Below are 27,003 nucleotides of genomic sequence, written 5' to 3' on the forward strand. Positions count from 1 at the left end.
AAGCCTAAAGCTTTCTAGCCTCTACCTGAAAATACCCACTACAATAGGAAACCCAGGAGAAAAAATTCAACCTAGGCAGTCAAGTCTGAGGTATTGTCACCCCATTTAAATTTGAACAGGGCACTCTAAAATGACATACTGGCCTTCATAAGAGGAATAGAAAGAGGTTTGTAGTCATGCCCATAGGCCTATGTTCTTAGGTAAACTAGCTTGATCCTTAAAAAATGAGAGAGAGATGGTGAACAGTGGAAAAGGTTAAAAATAAAATATGAAAGACAGCCTCTGCTATAGCACTTGCCATATCCCCCTAGGCAATTGAGTGCAGAGCTGACAAACTTATGACATGGGAGAATGAAATAAGCTTTCTAGAATGCAAGGATCTGAGTACAACACCATGTTTGAACAACAGTAGGGGAAAAGGTAGTCTGGGTCTTTAAGTATTTAGAATACGCTAAAAAGAGGGCCTGGGAGAGAAAGGCCAAGTGCACATATATTTAAAGCTATCCAGTAAAGACTTACATTTCAAAGTGAAATCAGAATACGATGAATGTGTTTTCTAGCTTAAAATCATGATCACTAAGTGGTTGATACAATTTTTTCCAATCAATTGCTACCAGCATTTGCTCACTAATTTTGTTTTTTATTTATATCTGATCTACTTCTGCAACTTATAACATGAACATATTTATTCACAGGCCAGATGAAGAACTGCCTATTTCTAATTTGGAGTTATCTAATTCTAAAAAGGAAAAAGAAACTATTTATAGGAGAGAATCTGTAACTGGGGTCCATGGGAGTTTATTAACAGGTTTGCCAGAAAAAATACAACATACAAGTTAAATTTGAATTTGAGATAAACAAGTAATTTTTTTAGTCTAGATATATGCCAGTATTGCATGGTAACCCTATGTTTATAAGCAAATTTCAGAGAGATAGATACATTTATCTCTCTCTCTCTCTTTTTTTTTTTTAGATGGAGTCTCCCTCTGTCACCCAGGCTGGAGTGCAGTGACGCAATCTCAGCTCACTGCAACTTCTGCTTCCCAGGTTCAAGCGGTTCTCCTGCCTCAGCCTCCCAAGTAGTTGGGATTATAGGCATGAGCCACTGTTCCTGGCCATTTTTAATGCTTTTTGTTTACAGACCAAACACATCACCCTCAGTCATTCCAGCAGTCTACTATGGGAACTGAGACTAGGAGGGATAATATAGATTGCCAGATAGATCTAGGCATGAGTTCCTTAGACACTGTATAAAAATTTGGAGTAGAAGCATTTTGACAAGGAAATTGGCTATAGCTATCTTTCTACCAGAGTCTTAAACCTATGATCTCTCAAGAGTTAGCCATCATTAAGGCAAAGATTAATTCTATCAAGCCTTGACTTTTCCCTGTGGCCTAAGCTTCCTAGTCAGCTGTACAAAAAGAGAAATGTGAAGGGCAATTTACCAAATAGCAACTGAAGAGAAGAGTCCTCTCAGTGAAAACAGAGGAGTTTGCCTGGGGGCGTGGTAGAGAGGCAGAGAAAGCTGGTTTACAGGGCCTCACAGACAGACTTGAGCCTGAGGGCCATGTCACACCTTAAGGTGGGGTTGACCTTTTAAACAAAAAGTTGTGCATGACAGAAGGTCTGCTTTGTGAACATTGGATTCTGGAGGAGCACCACCACAGGAAAGACTGGAGAAAGTTGGTGGTGGGGTGGGGGCACTGGCTTGGAAGAAGGGCGTGAAGAGGCAGGTGGAAGAGACTAGGAGGCTGGGAATACAGTACTCAAAGGCCAGGGTTTTCTCCCCTGCAGCTTGCAGCCACCACCCAAGGATGCTGGTGAAGGTGTTTTTGTGCATCCCCATTCTGAGAGTGCAACCTCTTTCCTGAGGTCCATGGGAGGGTCTGAGTGATGACAAAATGCAGTCTTTACCTGTGTCACTGAAAGTAGACCCGCAGAGCTGCAGCTTCTTCTGCCATTTCCTCCTCTGATCTCCAAGAGACTGGGGAGTCCTCCTCTTCCTTGTCATGTTTCTGGAGCTTTGGAGAAAAAAAAATGGAAGAGGCTCTTTCATGGGCCCTTGGGATCTCCTTGAAGAAATTTTGGGGGACTGGGGGAGACTGAACACAATTTGCAAATTAGAGGCCAGTAGGTGTATCATCTTTTAATTGTTTCAGTTGCCAAAACTTGCAAATGGAGGGGCTTTACACAAGAATCCACATTTAAAACAATCGGATCATTTGCCTTCTTGTAATCATCTACTGAGGCTGAGAGGGGTGATGATATGATATAGGTCTGTGTCCTTGCCCACATCTCATGTCAAATTAGACTCCCCAGTGTAGGAGGCAGGGCCTAGTGGCAAGTGATTGGACCATCAAGGCAGAATTTCCCGTTGGTGCTGTTCTCATGACAGTGAGTTATTGGGGGATCTTATTGTTTAAAAGTGTATAGCACCTCCCTTCACTCTCTCTTCCTCCTGCTCCAGCCATGGAAGACGTGCCTGCTTTCCCTTCCACCATGATTGAAAGTTTCCTGAGGTCTCCCCAGCCATGCTTTCTGTACAGCCTGAGAAACCATCAGCCAATTAAACTGCTGTTCCTTATAAATTACCCAGCCTCAGGTAGTTCCTTATAGCACTGTAAGAATGGACTAATACAGGTGGTCACAGATTGGGATGAAGTGGGGGAATGGGGTGCATTTGCCATTCCCATAATCTCCCCCACACTCTTCTAATTTTCTTATGTTTCATAGGCACCATTCATTTATTTTACTTCCTGGATTTTGAAGGCATTGAGTTTGCCACCAACCCATAATCCCTCCTTCAAGGTGGGCTGTGGTTTACCTCTTACTCTCTTTGGTTCAGACTCTCTTACATGAGCTCTGCGCAGTTTTGTTCAGTGAACCAAATTTATGATAATAACACAAGGGCCATGAGAACTGAGTAAGTAATAAGTATTTCCATTAAAAGAGGCTTCAAGTAGGGAAACAGTAAAAGAGATTACATGAGAAAACAACTTACAAAAAATTAACAATTGGTCTCAAAATTAACACTTGAATCATTTTAAATTCCTCCTCAGATTACAGGTTTATTTATTTTAAAAAGTTGTGTGTATGTCTCAGATTTACATATAGAGTAAATACAACTGCAATTCTATCACAGAAGATGTTCTCACAACGCTCTTCCTTAGAAAAGCTCAATTTTCTCCCTTAACCTCCTATTATGATTCAATTTAATTAACTAAATTTCTTGTTCCTGTGTGTGGCTCTATACATTGTAAAATGCTGCAGGTTATCCGTTCATTCTTCGTGGGAATGCAAAGTGTAGTATTTTGTGTTATGTGTTAAAAGTCATTTGGGATTGAGACAATTTAATAGCACCAATGATAGCTAGCATTTATGATGTGAAAGGTGCACATTATTTCTTTGATATACATTATTTCGTTTAATCCTTACAATAACTCATAAAACTGATGCTACTTAACCCCATGTTACTGTGGAGGAAACTGAGTTCTAAGGAAGTTCATACCCTGGTCCAAAGATCACCCAGCTAGGTAGTGGTAGGTGCCGGTATTATCCCCAACAACTTTTGCCTTTTTATTTATCCTGAAGGATCTACAGTGTCCCTAATGACCATTCCACGGATACTGTTCCACTCTCTTTTGTAAAAGGTCAACTTAACAGATATTAAAATGTCAACTTTTTAAAAGTTGATCCTTTAAAAATAATTTTGCCAACTCAGCAAAAAGTCTATCAACTAATATAATGACTTTTGCTATCTCAGGCCCCAAACTCTAAATTTAACCTAGAGGCCTTTACCCTGGCAGCTTGCAGCAGATGGAGAAATTTCCCCATTTATTGCAGCTCAACGTTGATACAGAAGGCAAAACAGTGAGGGAACCATAGCCTTGCACTACAGCTGAGCTATATTTCCATTCCTGGTAAGTTTGAGCCTAAATGAGGCTCATTAGCATATAACCGGGCCACAAATACGTTTATGAGGGTCATGGATCTTCCCTTCAGAATTTGGCTGCCAGCACGCTGGTTTTACATTTTGCCATGTAGATTTAATTCTCCTTAGTGGAAGAAAACCACATTAAGAAGTCATTTCCTTTCTTGCAGAGGCAAACATGCCGCAGTTGCTACAGGCAAGTCAAACAGGATTGCTATTCTTCTACTCAAGAACTAATTTTCATTTTGATACTACCTTGAGGTCTGTTATAAATCCATCTTATAACAATTCAATAGGATGACAAAGAGACATGCAAAGCCCAGGAAACGCGGCCTTCCCACTTCTGCTACTGCCATTGGAAGACACGGAAATCAAGCATTAAGTGGCCTCATCAACACAGATCATACCAGATGAATCCAAATAATTTAGAGCCTGTGAATGTTAATGCCTTCCTGGTTATTAGGCGACCGTCTGTTATTGTCATATGCTTTACAGATGGCAACATTGTGCCAACCCTTGGAAGTTGTTTTTGGGAAACAGGAAATAAATAAAACAAAAACTAATCATCTTTGCAAAAACTGTTGTACATAGCTTTTAAAAGTCATGAGATTTCCCTCCTAAAAGCCCCAGATGGAAGGATGTGGTTCTGTTTAGAACAGCGGCGCTCAACCCTGGTTGCCCATTGTAATCATCTAGGAAGATTTAAAAAAATGTAACCCACCCCAGGGATTCTGATTTAATTGGTCTGGGGCAGCTTGGCTTTGGGGATTTAAAACAAAACTTCCCAGTCAATTCTAAGGTGCACTTATTGTTGAGAATCACTGCTTTTGGGAGAAGTGTATAGATAGAGCTAGAGCCCACATACATATAGAAAGAATACGTTCGCCTTTAAGCACATTGCTTCTGATCCTATCAACAGTACCACTGCTGTCCTTTGCAAACCTTGCCCTAGAACTGCTTTTCTTCTATTTATGCTCTGTCCATGGGATGTCTGGCCTACAAGGCTTGTCTTAGCAACACTAAGATGCAGAACTAAGATGCGGATGCACTTCAGGAGCCTTTAAATGTTTTTAATCTCCGCAGAAATAGGGAGCCTGGGAAAGGCCGTGGTAGGCAAGACTTGTGTCCTAGAAGATCCACCCAGGTGACTTGAAGATTAAAAATGCTACAGTTTGGAGTAAAGTTCCGTTTCCCTAAAGCAACCCAAGAACCTGGTGGCTACAAATTCTTGCCTGGCTAACAGAGAGAAAGCCCTAATGATCTTAAATAGTAGTTTATCCAAAAGGCACTATTTGCCGTGGGTGAACTTTAATGGAGGAGTTTCACTTCCCATAAGCCTTCCAGAGGGACAGACCTAGCACTGCAACGCTGAACCAGACAGACTCCTTTATTGTTCTCCTGGGGCACCCAGGTAGGGAGGGTAGACACCAAAAGGCTGATTCTTAGTGAGATAGGATTACAAAATGGGAAGGGTGCTGAATAGAGCTAGCCCTATTGCAAAGGCTTTCAAGTATCACCTTGGTTTCACAAAGAAACGTTATGATAAAGAGTGATGGAGGGAAAGAGATTATCCATGGATCATCCAAAAATGGCTCTCTAAGAAGGCGAGAGTTAGGTCTGAGCTTGAACAATGAGAAGAGCAAGTTCCTTTAACCTCTTTGTGCCTCAGTTTTCCCCTTTGTAAAATGGGAGTAGGAAAAAGAAAGAGTGAACAGTGCCATGCCTGACACATAGTTAAGTCATATTTAATATTCCCTGCTGCTGCTGCTGCTACTGCTGTCAGTCACTAGCATTATTTTTAGGCTAAGTAACACTGACCTAATGACAGCAAGCACTAAAAACTCCACAGAGGTTGTTTCTAGGAATAAAAGTATTTTGCATCTCCATGGTTCCCCAATGATCTGTATCTTTTGGACCTAACTACTTTGTAGAAGGATTAAAAGTTATGATAAGAATTCAGATCCCAACCAACTTATTATAATGAGACACCCAAATCTGGGGAGGAAATGTAGCTGCTTCAGCTCTAAAATGACCCTCATTAATCCAGAATCCTCAGAGTTGTTGTATGGAATAAGGTATTAACTGAGGCTTCTCACAGTAAAAGCTAAGGACCTATGGTAAAAGAATAGGGTGGAGGTCAAAGGCAGTCAATACCCCAGGAGTATGATTGCCAGATTTCCAGATTTAGCAAATAAAAATACAGGGCACTCAGTGACTTGTTTTAGGTTAAGGATGTCTCATACAGTGTTGAGATATCCTTGTACTAAACAATTATTTGTTTATTACCTGAAATACAAATTTAACTGGGCTTCTTGTATTTTATTTGGCAACTTAACCTAGCAGACACCTTAAAAAAGCATCGCAGGAAGAACTTGGCTTGCATTTGGTAACTAGGTTGTTCCCAAAGTTGCCTGGCTGTGAATCCTGGAAAAAACAGAGGAGACCATAAGCAGGAAGATGAAATTCAAGGCCATCATTTGTGCACTCCAGGGCTTATTATTATTGCATGGAATGCAGTGTAAATCAACCTGCACTATTTTAATTCCTTAGTTCACCAGTTCTAAAGTGTACATTTTTTCATATTTTAACATCTTTGAAATCAAAACATGTCCTATAACCAACAGTATGTCATAATTTAATTGGCAGTGTTTTTCTTTCTTAGTAGTACATAAAATAACCGCACTTCCAACTGACTGTGTCTGGGATTCAGTGCACTATAGTTCTCCATCTCTCCTTTCTGCAGGTAAGTCACGTAAGTTAAATGTGACTCTGCTTGCTCTGAAAATGCTCAACACCCACACTGATGTATTACATACTGGTTTCCTTCTGATGCAACAACAGTAGTCAAAACGGTTTTCACAGAAGCTTTGTTCTTTAGAGGAAAGTGCACGCCAAAGTGACAAAGTTTGCAAAAACTTGAACCAAAGTCTTCATTCACATTCAACAGATTGAAGTCTGTGATGGCCTCTCCAAGCAAATTCTATTTCTGCACAGCTTTGAAAAGAGATTTAAAAAAAAAAAAATCTCTCTTCAGTCATCACACTTTATCTGCTAGAAATGGTTTTTGGGGAAGGTAGTGTTAACAGGATTTCTGATTGAAGAACTGATATGTGTCGATTTTGACATTGTGCTCCCTCCTGTGCACTGAGTATGTTATCACAAGGTATATGGGGTAATGATTAATTCCCTGCTGTATCGCTCAAACTGCCTTTGCTATTGACATTTTTAGAGCTCCGTAATGGAATGCAGTAGGAGGAATGGTTCACAATAATTTAAATGTTTTTCAGAATTTAGAACTAACCTGGAGTAAAATGCCAAATTGTCTTCAAAAGGGGGAAAACTAATTTAATGCTCTTCTTACAGAAGCAAACCGCTGAATATAAATTTGGATGTTTTTATAAAATAACATATTTCATTATCACTTTAATAACACAACATACAGAAGTAGAGAGCTTAAATAAACCATTTCTTATGGGTTGATGGTTCTGTTTACACAGGGGTTTATATAAAGTCTCAAAAAGAAAATAACTGTTTTTTTTTTTCTTTAGATCTGATCCGCTGTTATTACTTTCTATTCAACCAAGATTTGATGAACACATGATATATTCCAGGCTCTGTTCTAGGTCTTATGAAAGATAATGAAGGTAAATAAGCCCAAGATCTTTACCTCCTCAGGTTCCTCAATAGGGCAGACACATTTGTGCATAGATAATTTAATACTGGCCTAACTACTGAACTAGAAGTTCCATCAAAGTGTTCTTGGAATATCTGGGACAGGGGGAGAGAAAATAATTCTTGCTGGAATTGGGGTCTGAGATTGACTTTTAAAAATCACGGACTTGGACTGGGCTTAAAAGATGGTAATGAGATTTTGAAGAAAGGGTAATTCTGGGCAATGGGAACAGCTTCATTAAACACATGATATGTGTACCAGTTCCCCAGCAAGGCAACTTGCACCCATGGTCAGCTTCACCAACGAATTACAGCACTGTTCCCTGATGAATCCTGACCTGGCTTCTAGGCAGCTACTAACATGTATCAGAGTTAGCAAGAGAGCTGAAATTTGCCACTCTGAGAGGCCTTAACATTCCATTGTTTAAAGATGGAATATGCACGCACGACAGGGGTCTAAAAGATGGTCTCCGGTCCTACAAATGCAAAGCTGCAAACAGCTTTGAATCTTACTGAGAAAAACTAATTCCCTTTTCAGTGTTCCTTCAGTCCATCTTACTGTTCAAGAAAAAAGTCTCAGTGGTACTAGTATGTCCTTGATAAGGTACCAACAGCACCTCCAAGAGAAAGAGAAGAGCCATCCAGACTGGCTAGAATATAATAAGATTGTTTTGTTTAGATCATATTTATTTTTAGGGGTATCTCTCATTTATGACAAATCATGTCAAGTCTCCTTTTAAAGTAAACTTAAGAATCAATTTTAGAAATATATGAAATGAAACGGTGTGAAAATATGGCATTAACAGCTTGAGAAATGGCCCTTGGGGAAGGAAGTACAACTGAGGTGGGAAAGGGTGACTCAAGATGTGAGGGTGATGCATTGGCCTTTAACACTTGTGGGTGGCAGTTTCTACTGGGCTGAGTTCTAGAAAGCTTCATTTTTTATAGATGCATAGGAGTCAAAGTAATTTTATGTTATAAGAGCTCCGTCAAAAGATGGTATAGGGGATGGTAGAATTTTGGATAGGGCAGGCTTCTAAAGGAAGGCTTCACTGAAGAGGTAGCATTTAAGAGATGTGAATAATGAGTATTTAAGTAAAGGGGCAGGAAGGAATATTTCAAGCAGAAAGAACAGCAAGTGCAGACCTTCAAGGAAGTGTGGTGGTTGGGTAACAGGCTGGAAGAGTGAGACAGAGGACTTGGGGGGACGGCAGATCATTTGTACCCTGTGGGCACAGCTGAGAAGTTTGGATTTTATTTTTGGTGTGATGAGAAGATATGAAAGGATCAGAGGCAAGGAAGTAAAAGGACTAGAATAATTGCTCATAAAGAGTGTCCTGGAAGGATAATGAATTAAAGGGAGAAAGTGATGGCAGCAATCAGAAGAGAAAGTGGGGACAGCATGGACGAGGAGAAGGGGCTCATTTGCCCCATAGGCTAGTTAGTGTCATGGCCATTAAGCGAGAGGACTTGGCCTCTCACTATAGGTGGACCTTGTCATCTGGCAGCTTTCTCCCTGGTGCTTGTCTGTAAAGCACACAGAGATCCTGGCTTCCCTGCCAAGATTGCTCTGAACCAGGGTGCAAAAACTCCATTTTTGCCCAATATCCATTCTGCCTATCTTCCATCATTCTCTTCCCAAAGTTCCTGAGAAGCCTTCTTGGACCATTCTGATTGAGTCATGTTTCACAATTCTGGATGCTTTCATGCTTCTAGCACCTCCCTGCCCCTATCCTTTCAGTACATGTTTCCTGCCAGACACGGAGCTTCCTTTGTCTATGTGCTGGTTACTGAGCAGACTGGCACCCATGTTGGACTTTCTTGGTAGCCCAGTGAATCATCAGTTGCTTTCACTTGAGGCAGAAAATGGTCTTGGACCATAAACCTCTGCCTGTCACTTGTGCTACCTTAGGACAGTGAAGTTCTTTGAATATTACTTAGTATAAAACTATGTTCATTGCCTCCCTTCTCTATGTGAGGGATCCTGTGAGCTGGAGCCTTGGACTAAGCACTAGATTGTGAGATGTCTATGTGCAAACAAATTACCTTCGGGTCCTTCTATTCACTGTGAAAGTTCAAAAGCCCAGTTCCTCCTCCTTTCTTGAATAGAAATTCAAGTAATCAATGGAGCATTAATCATTTGGTTAGTTGCCAAAGCTTTGACTTAAGCATAACTTGCTTGAGTAAGAGCAAGTATTTTTAGTGCTGCCTGTGGGGCCAAAACGCTGAAATAAGCTCTTATATTAATTAGCGGCATCCCATTTTCAAGGAGTATAGAGTGTTGATGTTTAAGAATTTGTAACCCCCAAAAGTATGTATTAACTAGAAAATCACAGTGCTGGAAAATAATTATGCCAAACCACTGTACTATAACAGAACCCAATTGCTTATCCAATTATACATTGAAGTATCACATTGTCAAGCCGATTGCCAAAGCAGCAAATGAGACTTTGCTAGCATCATAATTTGGACCAGATATTACTCCACCAACTGTACTATGAATGGTCTTTGGAGCATGCTATGTACCCTATAAAACCTCCACGAACCAAGGTGGGCATTTCAGGTTTGTTGGAGTACACCCACGCCATTAAAAAAAATCCCTGGAATTGATTAGACATGAAAGTTCGCAGTTTTCCATTGAAAGCTTGTCAGGAGCATCTCAGCAAAGAGCAACTGCAGCTCCGGGTCCTGAGCAGAGTTGATTTCAATTAAAACATCAAAGGAGTCACTTCTTGTCAGGGAGACCATCAGTAATTCTATCTTCAAATGTGTATTTGAGTAAAACAACCCCAGACAGTGCCTCCTGGGTCTGCAACACTGCTTCCCGACTGGCCACCATTTAGAGGTAATTTTTTTTTTTTTTTTTTTTTTTTTTTTTTTTTTTTTTTGAGACAAGGTCTCGCTCTGTCAGGAGTGCAGTGGCCAGCTAACTGCAGCCTCAACCTCCCAGGCTCAAGTGATCCAGCCACTTCCGCCTCCTAAAGTGCTGGGGTTATAGGCATGCACCACTGTACTTGGCCTAGAACTTTCTTACAACACAACATCAGGACAGCTGAAGAATAGGAGCCTGGAACTGGGCTGTGAGGAGCTACTAATGGGTTGATATTCTTAGGACACCCCATTGCTATGATGTTCTTCTCAACTTTGTAAGGGATCAGAATGATCTTGCTCAACAGTTGGGTCTGATATGTCAGACGAAAATCCCACTGTGGCAAGAGCCTGACTCCCAGGGTTCAGTAGAGAAATCATTTGCACTCGCCCAGTAGTTCTTTGCTTTTCAAATAATAGTAAGCCCTAAACAATATCAAACTTGGTAAAAACAAAATCTTCCTGTCTAATTCCCACATTGCCCAATCAGAGTAACATCCATCTTCATATCCTCTCAGCTTGCTGTATCTGATACCAGTATAGGAATCCCCCTTCTTCTCCCAGTGGATGCCTGAAACTATGGATAGTACTGAATGCTATATATGCTCTCTGTTTTCTCCTACACATACACATACCTATGATAAAGTTGAATGTATAAATCCAGGTACAGGAACAGGTTAATCTCTTAAGACATTAACAACTAAGAATAAAATAGAACAATTGTAACAATGCACTGTTCACAATTGCACAAACAGAAGATCCCTGCTTTCCGAGGATTTTAGCAATTTCTTTTCTTTTTTCTTTTTTTTTTTTTTTTGAGATGGAGTCTTGCTCTGTCACCCAGGCTGGAGTGCAGTGGCACGATCTTGGCTCACTGCAACTTCTGTCTCCTGGGTACAAGGGATTCTCCTGCCTCACCCTTCTCAGTAGCTGGGACTATGGGAGTGAGCCACCACACCTGGCTAGTGTTTGTAGAGATGGGGTTTCACCATGTTGGCCAGGCTGGTCTCAAACTCCTGACCTCGTGATCTGCCTGCCTTGGTCTCCCAAAGTTCTGGGATTGTAGGTGTGAGCCACCGCACCCAACCAGCAATTTCATCATATAATTTGTTTTATTTCCTTATTAAGTCAGGAACTTTCACCTTTTCTCTTAAACACCTTATGTCGTCTTTTTGGCATATCTGAATTGCCAGCATCACTATTCCTGTGCTTTGGGGCTGTTATTAAGGAAAATGAAGGGTTACTTGGGCATAAGCTCTGTGGTTCCACGACAATCAACTTGGTAACAGAGATGGCTACTCAGTTACTAACAAACAGGTAGTGTAGACAACATGGCTATGCTGGAAAAAGGGAGGATCCATATCCTGGGCAGGACAGAGTGGGACAGCGTGCGATTTTGTCACATGGCTCAGAATGTTGTGTAATGAAAACTTATGAATTATTTCTAGAATTTTTCATTTAGTAGTTTCAGACTATGGTAAGCTGTGAAAAGTGAAACTGGAGATAAGGGGACTACTGTAGTAGGTTTTCAATAAGCATTGGTCAAATACGTTACTAAATTACACTTTTCCTCCCAATATACTGGCTATGCTAGCTCATCATCCCCATTTTCCAGATAAAACAAGGAACTTAAATCACTCAACCAATGTAACATGGATAATTCAGAGTGGTATTTGTTTGGATGAGACATACAAACACTCGATCCACTAGTGGATCCAGATATGCAGCAAACTGTATGTCTCATCCAAACAAATTTGCTGTATGTCTAGTGCTCTCCTGATCCACTCTATAAATTCCTGGGAACATTCTTTTAGTTAACATAGTTGAAAACATGGGTGGCAAAACAGCAGAAAGCAAAACTAACACTGCAAATAGGGATTGACCTGTCAGCCCGGAGGGCCCTGCTGGAAAACGTCTTCTGAGGGGAAAATTGCATCTCAGGGCAGTTCTCAGGATATAATCGCTGATCACCCACACCTCACCCCAGGTGCCATCATATCTGAACCCTTCTGGTTTTTCAGTGGGTAGAAAACTGGTGAGGCAAAAGGGACTAGAGATCTCTGCCAGTTTGATTTCCACAGGCCTCCTGTTTCTAAAAACATGCTCACCGAGAAATGAAATGAAACTCCTTCTGAAAGGGAGGTTTGTGATGAAGCAAACTTCAGAGATGGAAGCATTTATTCAAAAAGCAATTTCCTTGGCCAGTCATGTACTGTAAGCCTTTTTCCCCCCTGGTGTTTCAGATATTGGTGTTTAAGCAAGAGTGTTCTCCTTTAATCCTAGAGTGATATCAACCCACAGTACTCAGAACGAGGAATGGGAAGAGGCATAGGGCCAATTTCTGCTTTTGTTGGAATCTCCTGAACATTTAGTTTCCTATTTGCTTCTGCTACATATGGCTGCTTTTTTCAAAGGTACCTTGCAGAGTCTTTGGAAGCACAGTGCAGGCAAGGAAACTCTCCGAGGAGAAAGAAAAATCTGCACTACAAGATGCTACACAAACACACAACTGAGAGAGGGAGGCAAGCACACAGCACACAACCAATAATGCCCAGCCACAGAATCCTTCTCAACACAACATTGCAGGCAGCAGTGACTGGGTTGTCAAGATAAAACCTATCTGAAGAAGCCGATCTAGCTGGGAGCTTTGAGCAATCCAGATCCTCAAGCATTTAAAGCTTGTTTCTCTGCAGAATTCATTCAATTGTTCAACAAATATGAACATGTATACCCTATGTGGCCACAGGGTATTTCATAGTGCAATAGTAAGCAAGCTGGACAAGGTAGTGCCTTTAGGGGGCTTACATTCTAGGAGAGGAGGCAGGCAATTAGCAAGTAATCATCTATCACTACCATGGGAGGGAATAAAAGAGGGAGCTACGTGAGACAATGTGGTCAGAAAAGACTGCTCTGAGGAAGGGACAGTCAGCTGAGGACAGGCAAGTGCAAATACCTGAAGGGAAGAAGGAGGCATCTGTATGGTCTGTGCACTGGCTAAAGGCAAGTGCCTGAAGCCGAGTGAGGAAGTTCTCAGATAGAAGGTAAAAGATGAGGTAGAGAAGTAGGAAAATCTCTCTTCCCTTTAGCACTGGAGGCACAAGGGCTAGAAGAAGAGAGAGATTGAATGATTCATTCAGTTACATCACTCTTTTCAAACACCTACTTTGTGCTGGGCACAGAAGACTATTAAACAGGCAAAGCTGTAATAAATCCAAACTCAGCGAGCTGAAGGTAGAAAGGCCATCCCAGAACAGCTGGACCCAGCACTGCCTCTGAACATGGGCAATGACACTTTGGGGCTCAATGTTTGCTTACTGGGTCTCTCACACATCCTAACATCAGCCCTGCCTATAATGAACTTTCCCCAGAAAACCAGGTGAGCAGCAAGTTATTTACACATGTGGTGACTACCATGGAGCAGCAAGGATGCAGGCTGACCTCGCAGACTTCTTTCTGAATGCACACCATATGTTTGGCAGAGCTAAAAGAGCTACCCCAGCACCATCTAGCCAGGTGCCTGGCACTGGATCTCATATGCTGGCAGATGAAAAATGACTAACATAAAAATCTATATTCCAACGGTACTCATCAGTCCACTGGATTGGTCACGATTCCTTCTTTCTACAATAGGATCATTCTGCCTCTGGTTACAAAACTGCACCCTCTGAAGCTGCTACTCACCCATTGGAAGTTACATACCCTGTGCAGCCTACAAATCCATTAATTTCTGATGAAGCTGTTCCAATGCCCTTCAAAGAACCTGGCCCATGTGAGTTGCACAAACAAATTAGGAGCCAACCTTTCCCAAATGCCTCTCTCTATTTCACTTAAAAACCCTCTTTAATGAAGACATAAAGCCTTGAATGCAGCTGAAACGCTATGCTTACCATGCGTGACAGCAGATCGTCACAGAGGATTTCAAGTGCCTTTTTTTCCGAACCAGAATACTTGAAAGAAACTGAGATTTCCTTGTTATGAGTTCAACTGTTCATTTTATATGCCCTATAATTGACCATACTCCAGAAGTCAGCACAGGCAACAGAGATGTAAGGCAACTGCAAATACACACACACACACACACACACACACACACACACACACACACACAGAGAGAGAGAGAGAGAGAGAGAGAGCGAGAGCGAGCTTTGGCACAGTGAAAAATTGAAATGCAATGCCAAGCTTGGGACTATTCTGAAGCCTCAGGTTAGGAAAGCAATACCCTCACCTTTCTCAGCTGCCTACTATGCACCTAACCCTCCAATTACTTATGGCTGAGATGCTCAAGATGTACTGGAGAAAGAGCCATGCCTGAGAGATACATAAAGCTGAAAATATTATTGAGAGTTATAACTTCATGAATGAAAAACCTATAAAAATCACTTAAGCGTCCTAATCTTTTAGTTAATCTCACCTCAGTGCCACTCAAGGGTTTAAAGGAGTTTCATTGGTTGGTTTTTAAAGGACAAAGATAAAAATGCTTTAAAATAACTAATTATAATTTCAGGTATCTATGTAAAGTTCCAGACACAAATATTTGAAAATGGCCTGTTCCTAGAATCAGGGATTGACACAGATCTTTAAAATCTTCTAGCCCAAACATCCATGTGACATTTATATCCCTTTGGCCATATTGCTTTCAAGGTTTCAATGCTCCAGGAAAGAGGATCTTACTGCAGTACTGCTAGATTTAGGTGGAGATCAAAATCACCAATGTTTGAAAGTTATATTTTTACATTAACTTGATCAAGAGTTAGAACTTGGACTTAGACAGTTCTCGGACTTAGATAGTTAGAACTTGGACTCAGACAGTCTGATCCTTCATTGACAAGCTGTACTCAGAAACCATTCTGTGGGCTAAAGAGGATATGGACTCCCAGGATTGCTCTGGCATTGCTGTTGAGAAGATATATTGGAATAACCTCTTTAGAAAACAGTTTAGCATTACCTCTTAAAGCTGACATCTGCGATACCCTACAATCCAACATTACTCCCAGGTATATTACCAAGAGAAATTCTCATATGTGTACAAGAAGACATGCATGAGAATGTTCAAAGAAACTCCGATTAAAATAGACAGAACCTAGTAATAACCAACATCCCATCAGAGAGTAGATGAATAAACTGTGATATGTTCACATAATTAAATACCACGGCTCAAGCAAAATAAATGTTTGATAGTGACACACAGCTCATAGGGACAAATCTTAACAATATATTAATTTTAAAAATTCCCTAAAGACAAAAATCATACGCATTTTAGGAATCCATAGAGATGCCTAAAACTATATGAAAAGTCACAAAGTAATGGTGAGCATGGGATTGAGGATGCTGGATAGCTCCATGTGAGGAGACAATGGATGGTTTTTAGATGTGGGATAGCAGCAAAAACATAGCTTTTGTTCTGGGCAGTGGGTTTGCAGATACTCATTAATCATCATTAAACATAACTACTTACACAACTAAAGAAAAGGAGGCTATGATGGAAAACAAAAAGACCATCCTTGGGAGGCATGTAAGATTACAACATCGGATGACTGCCATTTTCCTCAAGATAGAAATCCAGCTCCCATTCCAAGATGTCCACAAAAATTGCAACATAGTAGCATTTGCCATATAAAAGCACTGGAGTTATTAATTGGATTCCAGATGTCTGAAATTGATGTATCCCTTCACTGAATCCCCACTAGGATCTATTTTGGGTATAGCACTTCACACAGGTTGCTGTTCTTAATTAAAACTTCTCTGCCTTAAGAGTTTTATGTCTGTGAGATAGTCATCCAAATGTTCTCCTCTCCATAAATGCGCTCTTAAGTTTTATTTTGACAGCAAAATGCTTGCCTAGATTTTAATAAACATGTCCGCAGTAGTAATATAAATTTCACATGCTTTCCACATTTCATAATCTCTTTAGTCCTTTTGTTTATGTTGATTCCCACACCAAGAAGGCTGTTTGGAAGGCTTTGCAGCTCTGTCTCCATTTCTTCTGCCTATCGTTGGGGAATGAAACAGCATACTAATTGCTATTTGGGTAGGAAACACAGACAAGACGTTGAAAGAAGTAACTAATTTCCAAGCAATTTTGCTGCTTTCTTTTTGATTTTGGCAATAACTGACCCCAGTTCATTGACATTAGAGTGAAGCCTAGTAGTCAATTTATTGCTTCAAAATCTGTGAGTGTTCCTAATTGGTTATCAGACTGTGTCTACCAGATGCCAAAATTAAATTTCTTTTAAATCAGGAAAAGTGATTTTCTGGCATCCCAGATGCAAAACAACCCCCTGATTAACTGTTCTTTCACATTGCAAATGGTTATTTGGGCCTCGGGTGGAGATAAAAACTCATCTACTTACAACAAGAGGGGTCAAATTCTAGACTTAATCCTTCAGTCAAAATGCAGATAAACCACAAGGAACAAATACTACTCTATGAAAAAATGGAGAGCTGGACCGGGCCTGGTGGCTCACGCCTGTAATCCCAGCACTTTGGGAGGCTGAGGCGGTCGGATCACCTGAGTCAGGAATTCGAGACCAGCCTGGCCAACATGGTGAAACCCCATCTGTACTGAAAATGCAAAAATTAGCTGGGTGGGGTGGTGGACACCTGTAATCCCAGTTATTCAGGAGGCTGAGGCAGGAGAATTGCTTGAACCCAGGAGGTGAAGATTGTAGTGAGTCGAGATTGCATCATTGCACTCTAGCCTGGGCAACAGAGTGAGATTCTGTCTCAAAAAAAAAAAAAAAAAAAAAAAGAAAGAGAGAAAAAAAGAAAAGAAAAATGGAGTGGTGCTCCTGGCTGAAGGAGAGATGCCCTCGGTCGAATGCTGGGGAACTTTTTGCTCCAGGAAAGTGGAAACATTAAAGGACTAGAGCCCAACATTAAGGATGGCATAATTATGTTGTTGTTATTAATTGTTATTTTTAATGGAGCTCTATTGAGTGCTTGCTCTCTGTCTGGCACTGTGGTAAGTGCCAGGTACAATCATGATTTCATTTACTCTTCATAAGAGTACCTACCCCATCCATGGTGCTGTCATTTCCATTTTTAGATGAGGAAGTTAAGGCTTAGAGATGTGATCTCATAGCTAGTAGGCAGTTGGGACTCCAGGGTCCCACTCCCTTTCTGTCTATTCCCTCTCCTCATATAACAATACATAACACTTGCTAAGCAATATAGACTAAATTGAGGCTCTAACTTAAAGCTCATTTGCATACAGAATGTTATTTGATGAACTCTAGGGTAGGTAGAGGCACAATACTATTATCCCCATTTTATAGAGAAGGGAACAAAGGCCCAGGGAGATTAAGTGAATTGCTTGAGTCTTCTGCCATGTTGGACTAAAAGCCTCAGTGTTGCTCTACTAAAATGGTCCCTCAATTAAATGTAACAAGGGTGGCCTGCATCTAGTCTCTGAATTGGAACATCACAACTGACAAAGCTTATATTGTGGGTTCTCTTATTTAAAAAGCAGAAATTCTAGGTAATGTTCCAGTGCAGTTTCAACCCCATCTCCTAATCCTTGACATCAAATGCTCTGGTTCTGAGTTATTGGTCCTGGACATGGTTTTCCTGGCACAGTAGTAGGCCCTTACCATTTTACTTTCATCTCTCAACCCTTTGTCCTGTCTGTTTCCATCTCATGTGAGTAGGAGTTATTCTTTAAACAACTGCCTTGTATTTCACTACCAGTCCTTTGCACATACTGTTCTCCCTGCATGGATGACATTTCTTCCCCTGGTCTCCCAACACTGGACTTAGGTGGCCCTCCAAGGTGGTCCCATTTCAGGACACATATTACATGCCTTCTAATTTATCTACCACTCCAAATTATAGGTTTCCTGGGGGCAAAATCATGCCTTTTCACAATAGCCAATCTTTTCTTTGACTTCTCAGACATCAATGTCATATGGTTCAATCTCATACCTTAACGACCTTATAAAACCAAAGCTAGGCACATAGAAGAGGTTCACTAAATACTTCTTGCCCAAATAAACCAACCACAGTAGATATTCAGAAAGATGACACAGTTATACCCATCCTCAGTCCTCAAATAAGAGTTTAATTATGTTATCTAAACCATGTGATATACTAGTGAGGCAGGAACAGAGATACACATTGTAAACGAGATCCAGAACAAAATAAGATTTCTCTGTAGCCTTCACCAATCTGAAAATGTAACTATATTTACTGAATCAAACTCTTACGGCATAATACACTTACAAAGAATCAGGGTAGACAGCCTAACCTTGAGTACCTCCAGTCTTTGTCCCTGGATCCCACATAACAGTATCCTTCCCTCTTTTAAGGAAAGCTGGAAAGAAAACCGCTCCTCCAGCAGAAGGGCAAATGAAAGGTATGTTTGTGCCTGCACACACAGGTTGGCATCCTACCCTGATCTGCAGCCCATAATTAATGTCAATTTCATTATTTCGGAGGATAGAAAATCACCAAGGAAGCTGACCTCTGGCTGTCTCACAGCTAATCATCTTTTGAGGGAGAAGCTTGAGAGGAAACAGAGATGACAGGCTGGAACACCAGGCTGTGGCTTGGAGTGTGTTTTGGGTGGTCTGCCAACCAATGAGAACCCATGGTCATGTGCCCTCTCTGTGCTGGCCCCACAGTGACACCTGCTCAACCTCCATTGGGTAAGATGGGAACCTGCATCCCACCCTATAGAAGGCTTGGCTGGATGCCTGCTAGTTTCTACAAAGTTCCTTCTCATTGTGTGCACTCTTCTACATGGCTTCTTAATTGTGTATGTGCACAGGCTGTGTCGAATGGAGTTGCCTTTGCCTCTGCTCACCACGTATTACATTTTTAATCAGTATATATAATTACTTACCGCAAGCTGCCAGGCCAGATTTTCTGAGCATTAGTCTAATTAACTTAAGCTTGATAATTATGTTTCGGATACCATAGCAGTACACACGGAATGGTAGACTTTGCCGCCAGCTTATTTGATTCCAATAACACATTTTCTCAGATACTGGACTAATTTTGATTTTTTTTTGAAAAAAAAATGGCCATCCGATAATTCTTTTGGTTTCAAAATTTCCCCTCAGATAAAATCACTCTGCTGTTTAGGAGAGCGTCTCAAATGATTAACATGGATTGAACTGTTATAGTATATTTCTGTGTATTTTTACACACACAAGTCTGTTTCTACTAATACAAATTCAAACTGAGGAGAAATGAGAGTATAAAGAATTCTGACGGTCAAATGACAAAACTGTCCATGTTTCAACTGCTCTATGCATTGCCTTTCCCATTTCAATTTGGGTTGATGAAAAACGAGAGACAAGGAAAAGCAAAACAAAACTAAACAAAACACAGAAAAGTGCCCAGACTTGTAAGGGAGAAAGGTCAGCTTCTGGTTGAACGAGGGCATGATAAATTCCCACACTAATAAGGCTCAATTCACCTAGGGCTTACCATGTGCCAGGAACTCCAAAAAGCCCTTTTTTTGTGGACTATCTCATCTAGTCATCCTAACAACCCTATGTGGTAGTTATTACTATGGGTTGAATTGCATCCTCCTGAAATATATGTTGAAGCCCTAAACCACGGTGTCTCAGAATGTAACTTGGTTTGGAAATAGGGTCTTTGCAGAGGTAATCAGGTTAAAATAAGGGCATTAGGGTCAGCCTTAATCTAATATGACTGCTGTCCTTATGCAAAGGAAAAATTTGGACCCAGCAGCAGCCATGCACACAAAGAGATTAAGTGAAGATGAAGGCAAAGATTGGGGTGACGGATCTCTAAGCCATGGAATGCCAAAGATTGTCAGCAAACTCCCAGCAGTGAGGTGGAGACACTGAACAGATCCTCCCTTAGAGCCTTTGGAAGGAACAACTCAGCTGACACCTTCACCTCGGGCTTGTAGTGGCCAGAACTATAAAACAACAAATTTCCATTGTTTAAGCCACCCAGCTGCGTTGTGGTACTTGATCACGGCAGCCCTAGTCCTCTAATACATATAGTCTGGTTACCACTACTCCCCATTTCACAGATGCCAAGGCTCAGAAAAGCTATGTGATGTGTCCAAGTCCGCACAGCTGTCAAGTGGCAGGGAAGGAGTCCACAACAGGCCTTTCTGACTCCCATGTTCAGCCCTTGACATCACCCATGCTTGTGCCACTCTGCTTCTGCCCAGAAGGCTGAAAGAATCAATACAACAAATCCCAAAAGTGGATGAAGCACTATGAACACTGTAATGCTTCTAAGGCAAAAGTCAAGCTTAGATGGTGCCTGTTTCCACATTTGCACATAGCCTCTTTTATTTAAAACATAAATAACTGCTTGAAATACCTGCATTCTAGTTTTAGAGGGCAGCAACATAGAATTTAAATTTTCTTAGGGTGAGGGTAGTGGGATTATTTTATTCTCTTCTCACATAAGAGAATGGACCAAAAATACCACTTATCAATTACAAAAGACAACAAATAACAGAGCACAACTCAGTGAATAGAATTGCAGAAGGAAGAACAGGTGGGCTTTCCCAAGATGCCATAATAGATGGAAGGAGAGCAAGAGAGAATGAACCTGCTCTATAAAGGCCAAAGACAGGAAATGAGAATCATTCTGGGGAAAAGATACAACCTTGATCCAGGAGGAAAAGCATGGGAATATGATTAAAAAAAAAAAAAAGACAATTCTCCAAGAATATCTCCTGGAATAGATCCAACACAAAGCTAGAGACCAGATAAAGAAGGGAGCTCAGGTTCATTGAGGGCCTATTACATTTGGGGTATGTTTGAGGGTGAAACCAACCCCTATAGAGTGTTGTGAAGTAGAAGCTATCGCCTCCCACTTTGCAGATGGGGAAATCAAGTTCTAAGCAGTCAAATAATTAGCTCAAGGTCAGCTGCTCCTTGGCCCAGCAAATCACTGGAAATGCCGACATGGAAGAACAGCACAAAGGGTTGTCCTAAGGAGAATTACTTTCCTTCTTCAGACTAGTAGAATCTCTATGTCTGTCGGGAACATGCACAAGCTCACACTCAAGACCCAGACTTCTCATGATAAAAAAAAATTCACAAATTACCTCTAAGTTGCTCTAAAACTGGAGTGCTTATCATTTTTAGGCACGTCAGCTCTTTTGAGAATCTGATCGAAGCTGCGTGTGACTCTTTTCCCTAGAAAAATGTGCGCACACACATACATGCATACACTTTACTTGAAATTTCCAGAGGGTTTGTACACCCTCAGGGATCCATGAGTCACAGCTTTAAAACCCACAAAGGATACATCTGCCTCCAAGGAGCCCAGCAACTTTATGACACTACTAAAACACATAATATGCACTCGCATGACCTTGACCAGGACAGTCCCCCTCCGCAATCACTGGCTTGCATCTCCATGTTAGCACACCCACCTCCACCACCGTTGGGGAGCTCTGCTGTGCTTCATTGATCTACATTCACTGATCTACGTTCCAGGCCCCACATAAAGCAGGTATAAAGTGAATGTTAAGTGAACTTGGAGTTAGAAGACCTGAACTTGAGCTCTGTCACTCCCTCCGGGTCATGTTATTTCATCTCCTTGAATCTCACTTTTATCACCCATACTATTAAGCAGAAATCACCCCAGTTTGCCTCACCTTTTCTGAAGGATTGCTGGGAGGAAGATATGCAACAATGCAGGTGGAAGCCACTTAGAATAGTAACAGTGAACACTGACTGTATGCAAACACTGTTTTAAACACTTTACATTTATTCATTAATCTTCATGACCATCTTATCCGGGCAGCAGTGTTAGTATCCCCATTTCAGACATGAGGAAGCTGAGCACAGAAAGGTCTGGAAACTGGCCTAGGTAGGCATAGGGCTGGGATGCAAATAGCCGCAGGTTGGTGCCAAGGCCAGCTCTCGTAACCACTGTGCATAGTGCCTCTTCAGGACAGGCAATGCCATAACAATGTCTAAAATTATCCTAACGAGAGGGCAAAAGAACCCTGTGGGCCTTCTATGAACGTTAGTGGAGTTTGGAGGTGTGGGGTTTGCAGGGCTTTAGATTTAGGCCACCCAGAAGAGCTCAATGTTACATATAACTGCAACTAGCTTGTGCATCGACAACTCCAAATTCAGCCCTGTGGTGGCCAGCAAATATCCAGGGAGAAAAGCAGCAGCCTCATGTAGGAAGTGTAGGGCCAGGACCCCCTCTCAAAGCTCATTCACATGTACTTACTTTAACTGCCACAATGAACACATCTGTAGGCTTTCCAGCTTGTGGCTTACCTGCCTATGACCACAAAGCTCATATGATACCACACGTCCTCTTTTTCCTAATTCAAACAATGCTCATCTCCCTCCTCTGAATTTTTTGGAGAGTTTCCACCTTGAGGTATTCAAGGGGTCCACAATTCAGATGTATCTCGGGTGGAAATCTTATTCTGAAGGCCCCTGTCTTCATTCTCATGCAGTCAAAGCATAGTAGTTGACAAGCAGGCTGGGGACAGAGCCATGATCAAGCTTTAAGCCCTGCCTGCCCAGAGCTCACAGCCCTGGTGGGTGACCCGGAAAATAAGCAGGCACCTGCAGAAAGTCTGTAAAGTGCTGTGATGAGGAAAATATGGGCAACTGTGGGAGTCACAGAAAAAGGGTACCTAATACAGCATGGGGAGAGGGAGATCCTAGAGGGTCCAAAAAGCTGCGTGTCTTGTCTGCCTTTGTATTATCACAAAAATCTAGAAGTCCTCATGAGCTCAATGTTAACTGTTTGCATGCTTTGACTCACTTAATCGAAAACATTTTTAAAATCCTGCTTAGAGCATTTTCCACCCACCGTTCCCTGAGTTAGCTCCTTCTCACCCTCTGGGTCTCAATTTCAGTGTAACTCCCTCTTTTCATGAAGCCTTCCTGGAGCACCCTATACTGCCTGGCACCTCCTGTACCATCTTCCTGCACCTCCTTCCCAGGGAGGCAGTCTTCATCTTGCTGTCTCGAGTGTGGACTGCAGGCCAACGTCACCTGGTGGCTTGTTAGGAAAACAGAACATAAGGCCCCATCCCCAATGATTCCTCAATACTTTAAAGCTGCCTCGCCCAGGACCTTAGCCATCAGCCCCATGTGGCTACCAGGCCCTTGTAACATGGCTTGTCTGAACTGAGAGGTACTGCGGGTGTAAAATACATACCAGATTTAGGAGACAGTGTGAAAAAGACTGTAAAATAGCTCATTAATAATTATTTCATTTTAATTACCTACTGAAATAATATTCATGATATTTTGGATTAAATAAAATATTACAATTAATTTTATCTTTTTTTTAATTTGGCTACTATAAAACTGAAAGTCACGTGTGGTTCCCATTATATTTACGTTGGACAGGGCTGCCCTACAGTGTGAGATGCGCTGGTCTAGGATAATGATCAAGAACAGGCATTGGCAGACGACAGCTAATGGGTCAAATCTGGCCAGGTGCCTGATTTGGTAAAGGGGCTTTTATTGGAACACAGTCACACTCACTCATTTACTGACTGTCTTTGGCTGCGTTGGGGCTACAGCAGCAGAGTTGAGCATTTGCGACAGAAACTGAATAGCTTGAAGAGCTTAAAATATTTACCATCTGGCCCTCTTTAGAGAAAGTATGAAGACCCCAGTCAAGAGCATTCATTCCAGAATTGGACTGATTGGCTTAGAATCACGTCTCTACCACTTTTTGGTGTGTGAGGTTCAGCAAGGTACCTCACCTATCTGTGCCTCAATGTTTGTATCTGAAAACAGAGGATGAGCGTGCATACCTTATAGAGTTATGAAGATTAAAGGAGTTAATATATGTGAACTTCCTTAAATAGTGCCTTACACATAGTAAATGTTATAAATGTTAACCACCATTACTATTACTGCTAGCAGTTACCACAAATTGTAATGATACATTTTTGTTTTATCTTTTTTTCCTGTCTCCCCATCAAACTAAAGACCCTAGGAGAGTGGCAACATTTTCTGTCTTGTTCTAGCTGTTTAAGCCAGTTAAACAGCCCACAGTTGAGATTCAATACATATTTGTTGCATGAATGAAGTGTAGAGGAGGGAAGTAATTTTCCTAAGGCTCCATGGCCAGAAAGTGGCCAGGACTTGACTTGAATGTGGTTCTGTCTGCTTGCCGAACTCCAACTCTTAACTTCTCCTGCTACACCAAGTGTAGTATATAGACCAGTGACATCTGTATCACTTGGGAGCTTGTTAGAAACGCTGGAGCTTAGGCTCCATCTCAGACCGACTGAAAAACTCTATTTTAACAAGATCGCCAAGAAATTCATAGGCACATTAAGGTTTGAGAAGCAATGCTCTGGGCTATAACTCCCAGTTTCGACTCATGTGCTTATTTATTCAACAAGCAATTAATTTAGCATCAGTCATTCCACAGAGCCTTCTGTTTGGACCCCCTAATTCCAGAGCTGACGATTTCTATTCATCCTGATCAGGCCCTGGGGGTGTTTAGGGTCTGCAATGAATGGCAATGTGCTGTGTCAGAAGTGCCCTTTCTCCTACCAGGTTCAAACCACTGCAATGCTGGAGTGACCTCTCTGCACAGAAATCTGCTTAACATTCCTTACCCGCCTCTAGTGACCAGGCCACAGGCTCCGGCAGATGCAGAACGTCTGAAAATCTGCTTGTAAGTAATTTTCCTCTAGGTGCCTACCTCAGTGAATTGGTTCTCCTGTGCATTTTATACATCAGTGGTTGCACCACTCAAACACACCATCCATTCCCAAGTTTAACAGCTTAGGCACCCTCCTTTTTGATTTTATAAATGCAAGCAAATCATCTCCCACTCATATTATAAACCAATTAAAATTCTCCTCACACTTTTTTAAAAACTTGTCACCTGGCTCAAAGGTCCTTAGCTCTTTTCTTAGAAACTGGCCCCTATGTGAGGATGAGGGTGTTTAAAATTAGCAGGAAACCTTAGAATGGTTTCCCCTTTGTCACAGCCAGAAATTTCAAATTGTGGTCATCAGATGAACGTTTTAAATTAGAAAAAGACTGATTAGCATAATTCTTGAAGGTCTGAACTCTAAACTCACAGATGGCCTCTGAGAGGATGGATGGTACAGAAAGGAGATTAGGATAAATCTAATTAGTTAGGGGGTGTTCTCATTTCTCAAGTGGTGAGCAATGGAGAAGAAGTGATGGATGGACAGATGGAGATAATGAAGTCCCATTAAAGTCTTTTTGATTCTCATTCTCTATGATGGAGCACATTATCCCATTAATGTTTCTGTGAGCTAACGCAGCCAAAGTTTGGTGCTGTGACCTCGATAATGAATTTGAATTGCCTGCCCAGCTCCTTACATGTGTCCACAGGATTTAAATGAGCCTGAAAACTGTATTCCTGCTGAGAAGCCCATCCTGGCAGCATGGGCTAGAAGCCCTACCCTTTGGGAATGGGCCTTCCTCCTGGCTGGTTTCTAACAGCACTCAGGCCAGAGTCCCATAGCTTTTCTGCTCCAGGGTTCTACAACTTGAATTTTCTCTGAAATGGGCTGTGGCTTGCATGTATTTCCGTGTACTGAGACAGACTGCTGCTGTTCTCTTCAGTGGAGGTGACAGCTACAAGCGCTCTCCATCACACCCTGATTAGCGACCTGAGGGCAGGGTCCAAAAACGAAAAGTGGCAAGACAGGCCCATGACTCAGTCACAGAGATGTGACATAAATAATAATACAGGACATTGCACAGGCTATGTGCAAAATAAGGGCCTGACTGGCTCCACCAGCTTAGAGAACAGTGAGACAGTGATGGGCCATCCAGGAAACAGCAGGGAAAGCGGGGAGACCCCTTGGGATTTGAAAAAGGACCCACGTGCCCCCTGATGCCAGCAGCCTCCTAAATGGTCGGTCCCCTTGCTTCCACTCTTGAGTCCCTACAGTCCAGCATCATTTAAGAACATTAATCAGATCAAATGATTCTCCCTTTCAATAATAATCAGAGCTGACATTTATTGAGCACTTGTGTGTGCTCAGCACTGATCCAAGCACATTGCATATATTATTTCATTTAATTTCACAACAGCCCTGTATGGTATTAATATCATTCCTTTATTACAGATGAGGAAATTAAGGCACAAAGAGGTGACCTGGCCCAATCAGTAGCAGAATTTATTGACAAGTTCAGGTTTCTTGACTTCAGAACTCAGATTCTTAACCTATAACTCCTGTTCCATGTTCATTCCATGCCCTCCCACCACACATGGAATAAAATCTAAACTTCTCTCTGACCTCATTTTGTTCCAGTGTCTCTGATGCTCACTGTGCTCTTGTCACATTCTCCAAGAACTCCAAGCACGGTCCACGTCTAGGCCCCTTGCACTTGTAGTTGCCTCTGTCTGCTTAGAAAGGATTTCCCTTCTCCCATATCCACCTTCGAAATATTAGGGTGGCCCAGGCTTGATTGTCAGCTCTTTTACTTTATTCTATTGTTCTTCCCAACCAGGTGGTCTCATTCAAGGCCATGGCTTTAAATACTATCTCCTATGATTCCCAAATTTATGTTTCTCGCCTGGAATGTTTAATGAGTTCCAACCATGCATGT

The 27,003-nt window shown here is 41.6% G+C and overlaps 1 protein-coding gene and 1 long non-coding RNA gene across 33 annotated transcripts in view; one reads left to right on the top strand and one right to left on the bottom strand.

Annotated features, from left to right (window-relative positions):
* The window catches only part of LOC139361991 (uncharacterized), a 156,867-nt gene extending 152,729 nt beyond the window's left edge, over positions 1-4,138 (top strand). Inside the window, exon 3 of the long non-coding RNA XR_011620131.1 lies at positions 4,102-4,138. This is a non-coding gene — a long non-coding RNA (uncharacterized lncRNA). The remainder of the gene's footprint in view (positions 1-4,101) is intronic.
* Positions 1-27,003, bottom strand: part of LOC105483059 (fragile histidine triad diadenosine triphosphatase) — a 1,492,666-nt gene that overhangs the window by 972 nt on the left and 1,464,691 nt on the right. For all 32 annotated transcript variants that reach the window (XR_011620120.1, XR_011620124.1, XR_011620122.1 and 29 more), the window contains one exon: positions 1,915-2,021. Coding sequence is in view for 24 of the 32 variants with exons in the window: in XM_071091991.1 (XP_070948092.1) it covers positions 1,915-2,021 (107 nt within the window). In the remaining 8 variants the exon portion in view is untranslated. Of the gene's footprint in view, positions 1-1,914; positions 2,022-27,003 lie in introns of those variants that run through there.

This window comes from Macaca nemestrina, chromosome 2, assembly GCF_043159975.1.
Source record: "Macaca nemestrina isolate mMacNem1 chromosome 2, mMacNem.hap1, whole genome shotgun sequence".
Classification (NCBI taxonomy): Eukaryota; Metazoa; Chordata; class Mammalia; order Primates; family Cercopithecidae; genus Macaca; species Macaca nemestrina.